The sequence below is a fragment of the Terrapene carolina genome, unplaced genomic scaffold (genome assembly GCF_002925995.2).
Source record: "Terrapene carolina triunguis isolate 2854851 unplaced genomic scaffold, T_m_triunguis-2.0 Scaffold374, whole genome shotgun sequence".
NCBI classification, from domain to species: Eukaryota; Metazoa; Chordata; order Testudines; family Emydidae; genus Terrapene; species Terrapene triunguis.
In genome coordinates this window covers 1,673,103-1,688,452 of record NW_020664725.1, presented here as the reverse complement: position 1 = coordinate 1,688,452, position 15,350 = coordinate 1,673,103, and the positions used below count along the sequence as shown (strand labels likewise).

Below are 15,350 nucleotides of genomic sequence, written 5' to 3'. Positions count from 1 at the left end.
TTTTTAATTACAGGACCCAAACACATAACACCTGGCTTGTCCGGTAGTTACAACAGCTGGCTGTGGTCAGTTTGGAATTCTTGAGTCATCTTCTTGTTTTGTGTCCGCCAGCTGTAGAGTTTGCTCTGTGGATTGTTCTGTCTGAGGAACAAACTAGATGTCAACAGTTTCTGTTGAACTCTCCACTGTTGGTCTCAATCGCATATGATCTGGGCAATGAAATTTTTTTTTTCATGACAGCTGGACATCCTTTTTCTCCATCCGCTTTGACATAAACACGGTCACCAGGTTCTAGACCTGGCAGTTCTCTAAATGAGTGATGTCTGTTGTAAAAGTGTTTGTGGGCTTTTTGCTTTTTATCCAATTTGGCTTAATGTCTGGCCACTGTGGAGACAGATTCTTTTCCCAAGTTGGAACAGTACTTCTGAGTTGTCTTCCCATCAGGAGTTGTGCTGGACTATATCCAGTAGATGCTATTGGTGTTGATCTGTAACTCAGAAGAGCAAGGAGTGGATCTTTCTGCTGTAGGATTTTCTTGGTTGTCTGTACAGCTCTCCATTCACTACTAGTAATATGATCAATATCATATTTCCTTCTGAATGACATAAATTCTGCTGCGGTGAATCATGATCCATTGTCCATCACCAGTTATTCTCTAATACAGAAGTGAGCAAAAGTGCACTTCAGTTTCTCAATAACACTGTGACACGTTATGACTTTCAAGTACATTATTTCTATGTAACTGAAAAAGTCCACAACGACCAGGTAATGATGTCCCCTGAATCTGCATAAATCTGCCGCTAGTCTCTTCCAAGATCTGGCTGGTACAGGTGTTCGTCTACTGTATGGTCCAGCATTGTCTCTCAAGCTGATTTGTACTGGATCTCAATTCAAAAGTCCAATATCATCAAATTCTCAATCAAGTTCTTCCACCTTTCTTGCTAGGCCCATCATGGCTGCCACACTGCGGCTGAAAAGGTTGTTGGTCTGTCATCCGTTCATCACATACACTCTGAATGCAAAGCTTTTGTCTTTGTAAGTTGTTTCTGTGGTGAACTGGCCCATGCAGTTCAGAATACCTCCAGAGCTAGTCAAAGCAGTGTCAGGTGACTTCAGCTCTGGGAGGAGTTCCCTTCTGAGATGACTGTGATGTCTGCTCCTGAGTCAATTTTAAAGTCAATAGTCTTGCCGTGAATATTTAGTTTCACTCTCCAGACAGGCTTTGTGTCATCACAAGTGAGAGATCCCAGAAACAAAGGCTCTGAATTGTGTGTAATATGAGTCAACTCCCTGACTACTTTGGTGCAGCAAACAGCTCCAAAATGTCCATATTTTATACATTTATTACACTGCACACCTCTGGCTGCACATGCATCATCTCTTGGGTTATGACTTTTTCCACATCTTATGCATGTAGGCTGGAATTTGTCCCTCTTAGCCTGGGAGTTCTCTACATGACTTTGACCACTCAAGTGTCTTGTTTACAGCTTCTAAGCTAGTTTTAGGTTTTTATGCTAATGAAATGCTTGCCTCAGGTCTCACCAGACAGGCCTCCCTTTGCCCCTCACGCTGGCCTGCCCCACAAGATACGGTGCCCACAGGCCTCTCTGCGCCCTGGCTCCTGGCAGCCACGTTGTGGGGCAGCACTGCCAGTCCAAAGCCAGCCCATTCTGACAGCTTGACAAGAGTCCTGCGAGGGCTGGCGACTAATAACCCCCCTCTCTGCTGCCCGTGCTGCACCTTGGGCCTCCCCGCTACCGACAACGGATGTTCTCTGGTGTGGAGGACTTGACCCACAGCCTGCTGAGTGAGCGGGTGACCCTGCCCTCCAGCCAGCTCTCGCACTCCTGGGCTGCCTTGGGCCCACTGGCATGGGGTGTGTCCTGCGTCTCGCACGTGGTGTGTGAGTGTAAATGACACAGGAACCAGGTGCTGGGTTCCCGTCTCTGTCTGTGCCAGCTCTTCCTGTCCTGTGTGCTCCAGGCCAGATGGGGCCTGCCACTCTGCTGTGGTGTCTGAAGCCAATTCCCAGATCCCCTGTTAGCCGTGGTCCCCCACTGGTCACTTTCCCAGCATAGGAGGGGCCAAGGAGATGAAGCCACCTCCCACTCTGTTCCCCAATCTCTGCACTCTGGGTCTCCGTGGCCTGGCACCCACCATCTAGCTATCTGCATTGTGTGCTTCTTGCTCTCTGGCTGCCAGCTGTGGCTGCTGGCACAACACGCTCCCCCTTCCCCTGGGGCTGGCACATTGCTGCCATGGCACTCCGGCTCAGCTGCCCCATGCCCTCCCCTGCAGCCCAGTCAGCACAGCCTGAGCTCCAAGGCCTCTGCGTCCACCACAAATGCCTGTTTCTAATTGGCCCCCTGATTTATGGGTCACAGACAGGCCAGCAAAGGAAGGTGAGCGCGGAGCTGTCAGCAGGGTGCAGCACTAGGGGTGCGTGTGGGGAGAGGCTCAGAGCCACCCACGGGGCAGTAGCACAGGGAGATGGGGCACCCGGGGTCGGCTGTGCCCATTGCCCTGTTCAGAGGAAGGCTGGTGCTCCAGAGAGTGGAGCAGTTTAGCTACCCCTTGGGCGCATCGGGTGCCTAGTGCCGTCTAAGGAGAGCCCTTGGTAGGGGCCTCAGGGGGGGAGGGGGTGTCATGGTGCTTCCCATGGGAGAGGCCTCGGGGGGGGGGGGGTGTCGCGGCGCTGCCCACGGGAGGGGCCTCAGTGGGAGCTCCCTTGTGCTGGGAGGGGCAGGTCTGTGTGGGGCGAGTTTGGGGCTGCTTGGGGAGTCTCACATTGCCATCCCAGAGGCAGGGTCTCTGGGGTGCTGGGCTGGGTGGGCTTCTTACTGCAGCAACCCTGCCACCAAACGGACGCTCCTGGGCCCATGGGGGAGCCTCAGCAGACAGTGCAAGGATCATACGGGCCTGGGTCTCTGCCCTCTCCCAGCGGGCCAGGCTGGCTCCTTGGGGCGGGGTGGGCACCATGACCGGATGAGGGGCATGGAGCTTCCTCTCTGCTGCCCATGTGGCACCTGCTGAGGAGCTGTTCAGAGGCTGTCGCACTGCCGTGGTGGGGCCGGCTAACCTGGGGGAGGGGGCGTGGTACAGGACGTGGTCCTTCAATAGCAGGGCTGGGTGTTTTCTGCCCTCGACGCAGGCCAGGAGAGCCGCTAACACCTGCTCTGGGCTTTTTCCCTTAAGTGACATCCGACCGCATCCCGCCAATCATCCGCCGAGGGCCCGCCAATCAGACGCTGGCCGCGGATGCTACAGCCCAGCTGCAATGTCATGTGACCGGGAACCCGCTGCCTAGCATCCAGTGGCTGAAAGATGGGCAGCAGGTTGTGGGCAGGGACCCCAGGGTCAGCCTGTTAGACAACGGGACTCTGCAGATCACAAACGTGCAGGTAAGCTGCTGCTGCCCCTCCCCCCAGCTTTGTTCCCTAGGGAGGAGTTGGCAGCTGGTGCTAGCTCTGTTAGTCCTGGAAGCGCAGTGGGTCCTGGTGGGGTGTAGAAATCACAGAGCCCCTAAAGCTGTCGCTGCTGTTCTGACTCTGCTCACGCGGCGTCTCTTTGAGACCCAGTGGCACACATGCCTTTGCAATCTGCCGCTTTACTGGGCCTTTCAGTTTTGTCCTGTGATGTTCTGTTGATGCTCCAGTTGGACCGGAGACATTTTTGAACAGCCCCATGGCATGATGCAGGTACACTGGATTATTTAATCTGCTGCGTGCATTGGTCCACCTGGCATAGTACAGCTTTCCTGGCTGCGTTCTGCTTTAAATTGACTCCCCCTTCTTGGTAAGACCGCCGTGCAGTTATTCGTAGAGGTGCCCTAGCAGGTCTCACGGTGCAGGTCCCTGAATCCCTGTGTGGCCGCAAAGTGCTTTATCCTCACTGCACGCGTGGCAGCTGAAGCACAGAGCCGGAGGGCCAGATTTTGATAGGTATTCCGGGACCAGGCGAGGCAGATTGAAATCAGTGGGAGTTAGGCGCTTTGGAAAATCCCACTAGGCACCTAAATACCTTTACAAATCTGGCCCTAAGTGACTTGCTCGAGGCCCAGAGGCAGTCTCTGGGGTAGAGCAGGGACTTGGGTGCAGGTCTCCTACGTCGTGAGCGAGGGCCCAGACCGCTGGCCCAGCCGGCCTCGCCAACGCAAGCCACCAGGAGAGAAAGGAACGAGTGTAACGGCCAGGAGCCGAATCGGGGGCTGGGGGCTGGGCTGGACATAGCGGGACAGCAGAAATGAAGGCAGGAATCCAGGAGCAGGAGGCCGAGGGAAAGGAGGGGACCCGTAAGGCAGGAAGTGAGCAGGGAGGTAGGTGGGAGCTAAGTTACAAAGAGCCCTGGCAGCAAAGGCCAGGGGCTTCCCGTGTGGGGATGCCAAGGGGGGTGAGCAGAGGACAGACTACCAGGTGCTTGGCTGGAAGGGAAGGGACTGCAGAAATCAAGGCAGCAGCAACACAGGCAGTGTTAGCAGCAGGAGCAGGAGGACGGGACAGCATGTCCCCCACCCAGCTGCTGGGCCAGGGGAGCCAAGCATCTCCCCGGGCTCTCCCCATTGCCCTGGCAGCCTGGCTCAGACACAGACAGGGGAGGGGGGGACGATGGGGACAGGCTGGGGCAGGGGGCTGGGCAATGAGCCCTTCCACTCTTCTCCCCACACCTCCAAAAGCCCCTGGGATCCCCTCCCAAATTGACCTTGACGGCCACTGCATCCCACTGGCTTTTCCACGCTCCCCTGGTCCCCCCGCTGGTGTGAGGTGCAAGGGACGGGTGTGGAGCTGGAGTGGGCAGGGAAATCCTGCCGCGGTGCCAGTGCTGCTGCCCCAGGCAGAGGCGGCTCTGGGAGAGAGGAGCCCCAGGGCTGAGCCGGGCCAGGGTTGGAGGGCAGAGGGCAGGGTTGCAGCTGCGCCCAGTGCAGGAAGCCAGTGTGATGCCAGGGCTAGCCAGGCTCTTGCTCCCTGCAGGGATGGGTTTGTTAGGTTGGCCTCTCGTGGTATGGGCTTATTGGACCCAATTCCTGATTGCCCCGCCCTTGTGCACCACAGGCGTGAAATGCTGCTGCTCCCATTGGGCAGCGTTTCACACCCGTGCACTAGTGTCCATGGCTGCCCAAGGGCAGGCAAGGGGAAAGCAGGCCCTTTGTTCACCACAGCTTTGGAGGGTCACGTTTATTTCTAGTGACTGAGTACCTTGGTGTGCTGGGCGCTTACTCCTGGAATCGCTGGCTCGTTAGTTGCACTCCGCGTCACTGTTTGAACTGAATCAGGGTCGCGACCCGTCACTGCACTGGACCATAGCGGGCGGGAGGAGATGGAAGCGGCTTTACTGGAAGAGGAAGAAACATTGATTTCCTCACCTGTCTTGCCAGACTGCCATGCTCCTCAGTCAGGTGGACTGGCCTGGGCTCTGTTGTTTACAGCACTGGTTCCACCTGTGAAATACCCCAGGAGAGAGTCAGATGGAGGCGGAGGGGTCCCCAAACTGGCTAGGCTGGCAGGAGCAGGCAGAGCAACATGGGGTGTGCACCTTCAGCAGATCCAGGGAGCAGGAGCGTCCCTGAGCCCGCCCTGCGCAGGAGAGTCCAGCCAGTGTCTGGGTCCTGCGACACTGGGCTGACCCCTGGGAGCACACTCATTCTGCTAGAGGAGTGACTTCTACTGCTCCTCGAGCAACGGGAACTAACCCCCGAGCGCTGTTCTACCGGGCTGGCCAGTGTAACTACAGCAAGCGTTTATAGTCATACCAGAAACATCACAGTAAAGGTGTCTTCTTCCAGGATCACTTATTCTCCTCCCTGTGCTGGAACAGCAGCAATGGGACAGAGCACCTTTATCCCCTGAGAACTGTATACCCCTGGGGATGGAGGAGAGGCTGCTACCACCTTTGCTCTCCCAGTACAGTTGCACAGGTACAGTATTTGTGTGCCAAGGCCTACATGTGTGAAGGTGTTTTGGTGTTGCTTAGCACTGCAAAGTGTGAGTGACATAAGAAAGTCAAATCCCATTGACTTTCAATGAGACTTACAATCTGAAATGGGCTGAAATTAGGTCAGTATAAACCCACACCCCTGAGCGACCCAGTTAAACTGTCCTGACCCTGGAGTCAACCCAGCTAGGGCCTCTCTGCTGCAGCGTTTGATGTCTAGGCAAGCCCTAAGTCATTTTGAAAATGAGACTTACGCCTGGTCTACACCTAAAACTTTGGTCGGCCCAGCTACAAGAGTTTTGTGCCCTGAGCACCACAGGCAGGTAGCCCTCACCCTTAGTGTGGATGCCTCACCTCAGGTAGCCCTCACCTCGGTGCTTCCATTGGTTTACCTGCATCCATAGAAAAACCCCTTCCATCGATGTAGGAAGGATCTACAGCCCAGCGCTGCAGCGCATCCCTGTTAAGTGCAGAGCCATAGCGTGTAGTGTAGACATGCCCTCAGACTCCTAAGTCACTTAGGCCTTGTAACACGAAGCTGAGCAACGCTTAAACACTTCTCAAAATCTGGCCCCAGGCCTAACTCCGTCCTAGTTGATTTAAACTAACCCAGGGTTAGACGTCCACCTAACCTTGCACCAGTTGGACTACATAAGCTTGAAATCACATCGGCACTTAAGGTGGTGACGCTCTCCCGTGGAGACAAGGCCCCGCTCAGCTCTGGGGGCTTGGCCCTAGGGATGGCACTTCCTCTGCGTGGGCAGCGTTTGAACTGTGGCAGTGGGCTGGGCGGGGGGAAAGGGAGAGCAGTGGGTTTTTTTCTGTGTGCGCGCGAATTACGCAGCAGTAGAGTCTTAAAGTGTGTGTGCACATGTGGGGGTGGGGGTGCACACAAGCACACGTGTGTGTGAGCACGTACACCTGTGTGTCCATGCATGCACCCATCGTTTATTTTTAAAGAGCAGATTTGGCGGGGGGGGGGTGGCGGAGCAGAACAAAGAGCCCCGAGCACCCTTGGGAACAGCAGCTCTCTGCGGGGAGTGCTGGGGGCCCCTAGCAGGGGTGCAGGCTGGCTGACAGCACTACTGGTTCCAGGCACTAAATGCCATTTGGGACCGGGCCTCATTCCAAAGAACGCCCTGCTCCCCATGGGCGCTGAGTCCCCCGGCTGTGCACCACCTGATGTAGCCACAGTGTGCTGCCACGCCCTCCCTCCCCCACCCTCACCTGTCGGTTAACCACACCTGTTGCAGCCTTTCCTGCATTCAGATGGGGAGGGCAGGGTACCTGGTACCATGGGGCCCTGCTCACCTGACGGGAATGGGGCATTCAGCCATGATAACAGCAGTGAGCAGGCCGGCTCCTGTCTCCGGGAGGTGGGCATAGGGGCTATCTTGTGCAGGGCTGCTGGGTGGGCACGGCTGGGGTGCTGTGGGAGCTGCGGTCCCCCCCCTGGCCTGGAGGCAGGCTGGGCGCGTCTGCAGCCTGGCGCGGCGGAGTCAGACGCGGCGCCGGGGTAAAGTGGAGGTTATTCATAAATTACTTATCAAAACACACCGCTCACGCTAAACAGTGCTTTAAACATTGATGGCAGGCGTCAGCGGGGAGCGAACTATTTCACGTTCGCTTTGGGCCGCCGTTGTGCGCGAGTCAGGAGGTTAATGCATCTGCCGGCTCCCGGCGCACCTAATAGCATCGGTGGATAGCAGTTGTGGCTCTGTGCCCAGGAAGCAATGAGAGCTGTCAGGCGGCTAGCAGGGCTAGCATGAGTTAATGGTCCCCAGGGACGGCCACCTCCTCAGGCCATGCTGCTTCGTGGGAGAAAGTGGGGCAGCTCCTGCCACACGGACAGCCCCACCTGACGGGCGCGTTAAAGTGTTCCCTCCGTTCCCCCCTGCGCATGCTGCCCTCCTGTCCCCCAGGCCTGCTGCCTCCCCGGCTGGGGCTCCCCCGACGCTCTCTGCACAGCCTGTCTGCAGCCACCCTCTGCCCTGCTCAGAGGACATTGCCCCAGGCCTTGCTCTGCCAGTGGAGCTCCCCATACCCTGCAGCCCTCACCTCCCAGCTCCAGCAGTGTGGAGTGTGCGTGGCAGCGCCATGCGGTGGCATCCTGCTGAGGGCGGTGCCAGGGGATCACTGCGGATAGCAGGCTGGGCTGTGCCAGGCCCTGGCACCTCCAGCAGGCAGGCATTCCCTGAAACTCAGGCTGAGAAGTCCCTGGACACTGATGTGCCATTTATTGTCACTGGGATCTCGAAATGGCACAGCATTGCGGGAAGGGCTCAGAGACTGGCTCACTCCATCGCTGCGCTCAGCCCCGTGCCGCCCCAGGGAGCCTGCGGCTCTGACCCTCCCTGCCCAGCTCATGCTGTGCGTATGACAGCCCTCAGCCACGATCCATGAGCGTCACTCCCCGAGGCCCAGGCCCCCCTCGCTGACCCCCTGAGTTATACCCCCTGGCAGCCTTCTGCCCCTTGCGGGGCAGTGCAGGAGGGGCAGCAATGCCCAGACACACAGGCCACCTGCCCTCCTGGAGCTGCTCCCATCTGAGCAGAAACCCGGCCGGGACCAGGCTCTGTTACACAGCTTGGGGTGGCTGTTGCAGTTTCGTCTCTCCCAAGGAAACGTGCAGCCAGCTGCCGATCCAGCCGGTGGAAACTCAGCTCCTCTCATGGAGAGCCGGATGCCTTCCCCAGACAACTCCTCCCCAGGCTGCAGCCTGGCTGGCCCCGAGGGCATGGCGGGCAGGGGGGGTGTCAGCAGTCCCGGCACTACAAAGGGACCCAAGAACGGAGCCTCGTGCACAGCACCCTCTGGGTGTGCAGATGGTGTCCCATCCTGGCCAGAGACTCACCCATGGCAGCTGCACTACTCACTGGCTCCCCTTTGTGTGCGCAGGTGATGGACTCTGGGCTGTACGTCTGTGTCGCTACCAGCTCGACGGGGGAGACAACATGGAGTGGGGCCCTGGCGGTGCAAGGTCAGTAACGGACCGGTTCAGCTGGGCCCTGCAATGTCGGGGCAGGTCAGGGGGATGGGAGCAGGGAGTGGGGGCCCAGACACACACAGTAGCTGTGCTAGGGGCAGGTCGGGGGATGGGAGCAGGGAGTGGGGGCGAGTGGCCCAGACACACCCAGTAGCTGCGCTAGGGGCAGGTCGGGGGATGGGAGCAGGGAGTGGGGGCGAGTGGGCCAGACACACACAGTAGCTGCGCTAGGGACAGGTCGGGGGATGGGAGCAGGGAGTGGGGGCGAGTGGCCCAGACACACACAGTAGCTGCGCTAGGGGCAGGTCAGGGAGCTGGGAGCAGGGAGTGGGGGCGAGTGGCCCAGACACACCCAGTAGCTGCGCTAGCAGCGGCTCAGGGCAGGAGCTGGTCCCTGCTGGTTACACCGGGCGGGAAGGTGCTTGTTTGGCTGGACGCAGGAGCAATGCGGGAGACTCGCTGGCCTGTGCTGTGAGGGAGCTCAGACAGGATGATCAATTGGCTCCTACCCCTGCGGTCAATGCCCATGGGCCTCCCTGGGCCTGCCTAGGCCTGCAGCTGTCACTGTGGGTGCCTTGCCTGTGCATAGCTCAGAGTCGCTCAAGGGAGAGCCTAGCGCTGGCCTTGCTTGGCGAGCTGCATCCCCTGCACGGGACAGCCGGCAGGGCGGGTAACTGCCACACGGGATCCCCGGTCTGTGGGCCCCGCCCCGGGCCCTAGAAGGTGAGGGGTCGGTCTGCACGTGGCCGCGGCCGCCTGGCCCCTGCGAGCCAAGCGCCTGGACCAAACCCGAGCCTTCGGGCTCGGTTGTTATGGCTGGGGCAGGAACTGTCTGTTCTCCTAGACAGGTTTTTTGAGGAGCAAACAGGCCGCTCAGTGAGTAAACCCGGGGAGCGCCAGGTCTGCAGGCATAGGCACCGCATCCCTCCAGAGCTTTGGACCCAGTGCCAACATCCCACCGCCGTTGCTGCATGTGCCACTCACTGACATGAGTTACAGACACGCCGGCTTCCCCTGCTCCCCAACCCCAGGCACACCCTCTGGCTGGGCATCTGTACTGCTGTTCCAGCAGCCCCTAGCCTGCAGCTGTGCTCAGATCATAGGTGCCAACTTTCCCCGGCGCTGGTGGGTGCTCGCGCCGCCCCGCCCCAACTCCAGCCTTTCCCTGCCCCTGCCCCGCCCCCATTGCAACCTCTTCCCCAAAGTCCCCGCCCCAACTCCGCCCTCTTCCTGCCCCTATTGGACCCCTTCCCCAAATCCCTGCCCCGGCTCCATCTCTTCCCCAAGCGCTCCACGTTCCCCCTCCTCCCCCCTCTCTCCCAGCCGTGCGAAACAGCTGTTTCGCGGCGCAAGCACTCGGAGCTGGGGGAAAAAGCAGGCACGCAGTGCGCTCAGGGGAGGAGCGGAGGCGGAGGTGAGCTGGGCGGGGGGCGGGCAGGGAGCTGCCGGTGGGTGCAAAGCACCCACCAATTTTTCCCCATGGGTGCTCCAGCCCCGGAGCACCCGCAGAGTCGGCGCCTATGGTTCAGATGGGTGTGAAGTCTCCTCCACTGCGGGAAGCTCTGAGCCCACGTTCCCTTTGGCTCCTCCTGGGACACGTCACCGAGCGCTGGCGAGGGAGTGGGCCCTGCCCGTGTGCTGAGCTTCAAGAGCAGAACTGCAGTGCCAGCGCTGTGTGGGGATGGACTGCTGGTGAGCCGCGCTGCACTGGCAGGCCTGGAAACTGGCATCCCTCGCCCACAAAATGGGCGCAGCACAAGCAGCTGGCCTGGCCCTGTGCCTCTCCCCTGCCATGTCCCCCTTGGCCTCATCCACCAGAGGTAGCGGTTGTGGCAGCCCAGCTCAGCTCACGGCGGTGGAGTTGGCAGTGCCAACACGGGCTGAGTTTGCAGCAGGGCCCATGCACTGAAAGGCTCTGAATTTGCCAGCCGGAACCAGGTCTGGGAGCTGGAATCAGGTCTGGGAGCACACGCCCGGGCTGGACTCGGCGCCTCCCTGGAGCTCACTGTCAGTCCGTCAATCTGTCCTTCTCTAGAGACTGGGGCTGACCTCCAGGTGCAGCTCTCCGAGCCAGGCCACCTCCCCGGGCCCCCCTCAGTGCCGCTGGTCACCGATGTCACCAAGAACAGCGTGACCCTGGTCTGGAAGCCGAGCCCCCAGAGAGGGGGTGCTGCAACTACCACATACATCATTGAAGCATTCAGGTAACGCCTCACGCGCTGCTGCCCAGGGCACCCACCAGAGAGGCCCCAAAAAACAAAAACGTGGGGGGCCCAGAGAGTGCCAGCTTTGGGATGGGGCAGGGGGCCTGGGCTGGGAACACAAACCCACCCCGAGTGCTTCTGGGCTCCTTGCCCGACCCTATCCCACCCCCCATCTCTCGCTGGCTGGAGGAGCCCCTTCCTGGCAGGCCCAGTCAGCATGGAGGGGATGGCAGCCGGGGCGGCATCGCCCACAGCCTGATGGGGGAGTCAGGGGTGAAGCCAGTGACACCGGGGGCTCATGGCTGGTAGCAGGCTCAGGGCTCACACTTGGAGCAGGCAGTGCTGGTAACCCAAGAGGAGGCTCTGCTTTCCCTTCGGACACCCAGTGAGAGAGGGGCCAAGTGCCCCTGCCCTGGCCCAGGCTGGGTCTCGGCTCCATAGTCCCTCTGTGCTGGGCCCTGGCACCATTGGGCCTGCTGGACTCTGGAATCGCCCTCACGTGGCGAGCCCTGGCTCTGCTGCTGCTCCCCTGTGCCGGGCCGGACCCGGGCACTGCCCATCCCTGCCCGGAGCTCAGGGAGGTGGCAGATGACCTGGCTGTGGCTCACCCCCTCCCCATGCCCCATTGCAGCCAGTCCGCAGGCAGCACCTGGCAGACCGTGGCCGATAACGTGCGGGTGGAGAAGCACACGGTGAGCGGCCTGAACCCCAACACCATCTACCTCTTCCTCATCCGCGCCGCCAACGCCTACGGGCTGAGCGACCCCAGCCCCGTCTCGGAGCCGGTGCGCACGCAAGGTGAGGCAGCCTGGGCACAGGGCAAAGCAGGGGCCGGGGGCTCCAAGGCCACCCTGGGGGGCTCAGCAGAAGGCGGGGATGGGCAGAGCCAAGGGGTTCTCATGGGGGATGGGCAGGGCCCAGGGGTCTCAGTCAGGGGGTGGGCGAGGTCCGAGAGGAGGGCAATGCACTGGGTTGGGCTGGGAGTGCTCAGCAGCAGGGGGTTGGGCTGGGTTGGGGTCTCCCAGGCCTGGCCATGGAGCAGGGCGAGGGCTGGATGGAAGGACACCCGAAGGCTGCCCGGGTTTCTGTTGCCCCAGGCCAGCAGGGAGAGCCTTTCCTCTTCCCGAGCACGGTGCCCCAGCAGCCTTGCTCCGAGTGTCATGGCCTGTCCTGATGCAGAGGCTGCTTGGCCCCCGCCTCCCCCATCAGCACCTGCACTGGGCTTTGGGGCCCAGCCCAAGCCCCCTGATGTCTCCCCGAGGCCCGCCCTGCGGGCTCTGCTCCAGAAGCACAGGGCAATGGTGTGTCCCCAGGCAGCCGAGAGGCAGGAGCCAGCTCTTGCCATTGGTACAGCGGCCCCAGCAGAGGGCAGGGGCTCCTGGCCGTCCCTGCAGGCTCCCTGGGCAGTAGAGCCTAGTGGGCACCTGGAGACAGTTATGTTCCCAGCCCAGTGGCTGGCTTGTGGGGCACCTGTGCCCGAGCCTGTGCCTCTGTCCTCTGCCCTGTGCAGTGGGGTGACTCCGGGCGCCGCACTCACGCTGGGTTTGTTGGCAGACGTCAGCCCCACCAGGCAGGGGGTGGATCACCGGCAGGTGCAGCGCGAGCTCGGCCAGGTCGTGGTACAGCTGCAGCAGCCCGTCATCCTCACCTCGACCACCATCCAGGTGTCCTGGACTGTGAGTACCGGCTCCGGCTTGGCCCAGGGGTGGTGAGGTGGAGGCGAGCATGGAAGTGTAGAGAGAGCTGGGTGGGCGTGCCAGGGCATTGTGGATGGTGGGGGGCGTAGAGGGGCAGTGCACAGGCAGGGGGTGGGGGCAGCAGGGGGCCTGGAGGGGCAGGGGCGGTGCAGAGGGCATGGGGAGGCTAGTGGGTGGCATGGGTGGAGGTGTGTCAGTCGGGAGGGAGGGGGGCAGTGCAGTGGATGGGGTGGGACTGCAGAGCATGCGGAGCAGCCTGGTTCCAGCTCTCCAGAGGCTGGGGGCCATGTTGGGGCCACGGGCGAGCGCTCCCCAATGCTGTCCCATGGCTTGGTCCCCCCTCCCCAGGTGAATCGCCAGGCCCAGTTCATCCAGGGCTACCGGGTGCTGTACCGCCCGCGGGGCAGCGCCTGGCTGGTGCAGGACGTGCCGGCGCCGGCCCAGCGCAGCGCCGTGCTGCTAGAGCTGCACAAGGGCCAGGAATACGAGATCAAGCTCCGCCCCTACTTTGACGAGTTCCAGGGCCTGGACAGCGAGGCGCTGGTGGTGCGCACGCCCGAGGAAGGTCAGTGGGGGGGTGGCAGCCCCCGCTCAGGGCTCGGCCCCAGTGCAGGGCCGTCATCTCCCCAGGCAGCTGCCGTGCCGTGGGCCAGCGGCGGAGCCGTCTGCAGGGAGGGGCCGGGATCCTCAGGAACATCTGCCCAGCTGGCGCTCCCTGGCTTCCTCGGGCAGAGGAGCCCGGCGCTGAGCAGAGGGGGAGGGAAGGCTGGGGGGTCCGGCGCTGCTGTGAGGGGAGGAGTGTGACGTGCATCTGGGCATAACGCTATGGTCCCATAATGCCTACCTCGGCTTGTCTGCCTTGGCCTGACAGCTCCGCCGGCCATGGGCTGTGGCTGCCTAGTGCCTGTCATGGAGCCAGTGGCCATGCTCTGGGACGGGCTCCCTCCCCAGCCTCTGCCGACAGGGTGTTGGTGCCCTGTGGCTCATCAGAGCCATGGTCGAGCAGCTACAGCCTGGGCTGGGAGCAAGGCTTGCTGTCCTCCCCCAGTGCTGCCGGCTCCCTGGGCATGTGCAGAGTCCCCACCCTCTCCTGGCAGGTCCAGGGGCCCGCAGGAGGCTCTGGGGGCCAGGCATGGTGCTCACGGTTGGCCGGTCCCCTTGGCGCCAGTGCCAAGCCACGTCCCGGGGGGGTGGGGGGGGCACTGCTGCATGGGGCAGCTCCCCCTCAGCACTCAGCACTAAACCCTCTTTCCTCCCTCCCAGCCCCCAGTGCCCCCCCTCAGGCGGTTTCCGTGGTAACAGTGGGCAACAGCACCAGCATCAGCGTGTCGTGGGAGCCGCCCCCCGCCGGCGAGCAGAACGGCATCATCCAGGATTACCGGGTAAGGTGGCACTGCCGGGGGCGGGCACCAAGTGCATCCAATGTACTGGGCACAGGTGCTGCCTGGAGGTTTCGACCCCACTGGCAAGAGTCATCAAGTCCCACACTGCCTGCATGCTCTGGCAGGGCCAGTGCCAGGCACCTGGGGGGGGGTGAGGGAGGCTGCTCCGTGTCATCCCCGAAGCCAAGGGTAACCAGAGTCTTCTCCCTGGCAGATCTGGTGCCTGGGGAACGAGAGCCGCTTCCACATCAACAGGAGCGTGGAGGGCACGGTGCACTCAGCGGTGCTGCAGGGGCTGGTGCCCGGAGTGCTGTACCACACCGAGGTGGCCGCTGTCACCAGCGCCGGCGTAGGAGTGAGGAGCGCGCCCGTCACCATCCAGATCAGTGAGTGCACCCGGCAGAGTGGGCACGTGGCGGCTCTCGCCCCTGGACCTCCCTTTGCACCCCTCCCTGCCCAGGCTTTGCAGGTCTGGAGTCGTTGCAGTGCTGTGCTGCGCTGGGCACTGCCCATGCGCGGTGAGGGGCAGCAAGGCACTGGAGTGAGGGTGAGACGGCGCTGTCTGGACATGCTGCCGGGGCGCTGGGCAGCTTGGAGCTCAGCAGACTGCAGGCAGGGCAGGCAGGGACGGGAAGTCCCTGCCGTGGGTGTCGGGGCTCAGTGCCTGCCAGGGTCAGAGGGATGCTGGCTGCTGGGGTGTGTGTGACATGGGCACCGGCAGTGTTCATGGGGTTGCAGCAGAGCCACTGGCCATGTGAGGGGGGTTGTGGCATGAAGGGGCACATGTGCCAGCTGCCCTCCTCTGCCCTACAGACAGATGAGTCCTGCAGCCCCAGCGGGCCATGCAGACGCCCTCTCACTGCCTTGCCTTTGCCACCTATACCCACCGCAGAGCCTGCTCTGGACCAGGGCTCGGTGCCCATCAGTAGTGGGGAGAACGTGAGCCTGGCCGAGCAGATCACAGACGTGGTGAAGCAGCCGGCCTTCATCGCGGGCATTGGCGGGGCCTGCTGGGTCATCCTGATGTGCTTCAGCCTCTGGATCTACTGGCGCCGCAAGAAGAGGAAGGAGCTGAGTCATTACACAGGTGCGGGGCCAGCTCCCCTCCACCCTCACCCCAACCCCCACCGCCACGCACCAGGAACCACCCCCA

General features: G+C 61.4%; 1 protein-coding gene across 1 annotated transcript in view; it reads left to right on the top strand.

Moving 5' to 3' along the window:
• ROBO3 (roundabout guidance receptor 3) overlaps positions 1-15,350 on the top strand; it is a 129,786-nt gene that overhangs the window by 100,323 nt on the left and 14,113 nt on the right. Inside the window, exons 9-17 of the mRNA XM_026657876.1 lie at positions 3,196-3,401; positions 8,827-8,908; positions 10,950-11,118; positions 11,750-11,916; positions 12,673-12,794; positions 13,164-13,380; positions 14,079-14,197; positions 14,412-14,583; positions 15,090-15,284. Of these exons, the coding sequence (XP_026513661.1) occupies positions 3,196-3,401; positions 8,827-8,908; positions 10,950-11,118; positions 11,750-11,916; positions 12,673-12,794; positions 13,164-13,380; positions 14,079-14,197; positions 14,412-14,583; positions 15,090-15,284 (1,449 nt within the window). The remainder of the gene's footprint in view (positions 1-3,195; positions 3,402-8,826; positions 8,909-10,949; positions 11,119-11,749; positions 11,917-12,672; positions 12,795-13,163; positions 13,381-14,078; positions 14,198-14,411; positions 14,584-15,089; positions 15,285-15,350) is intronic.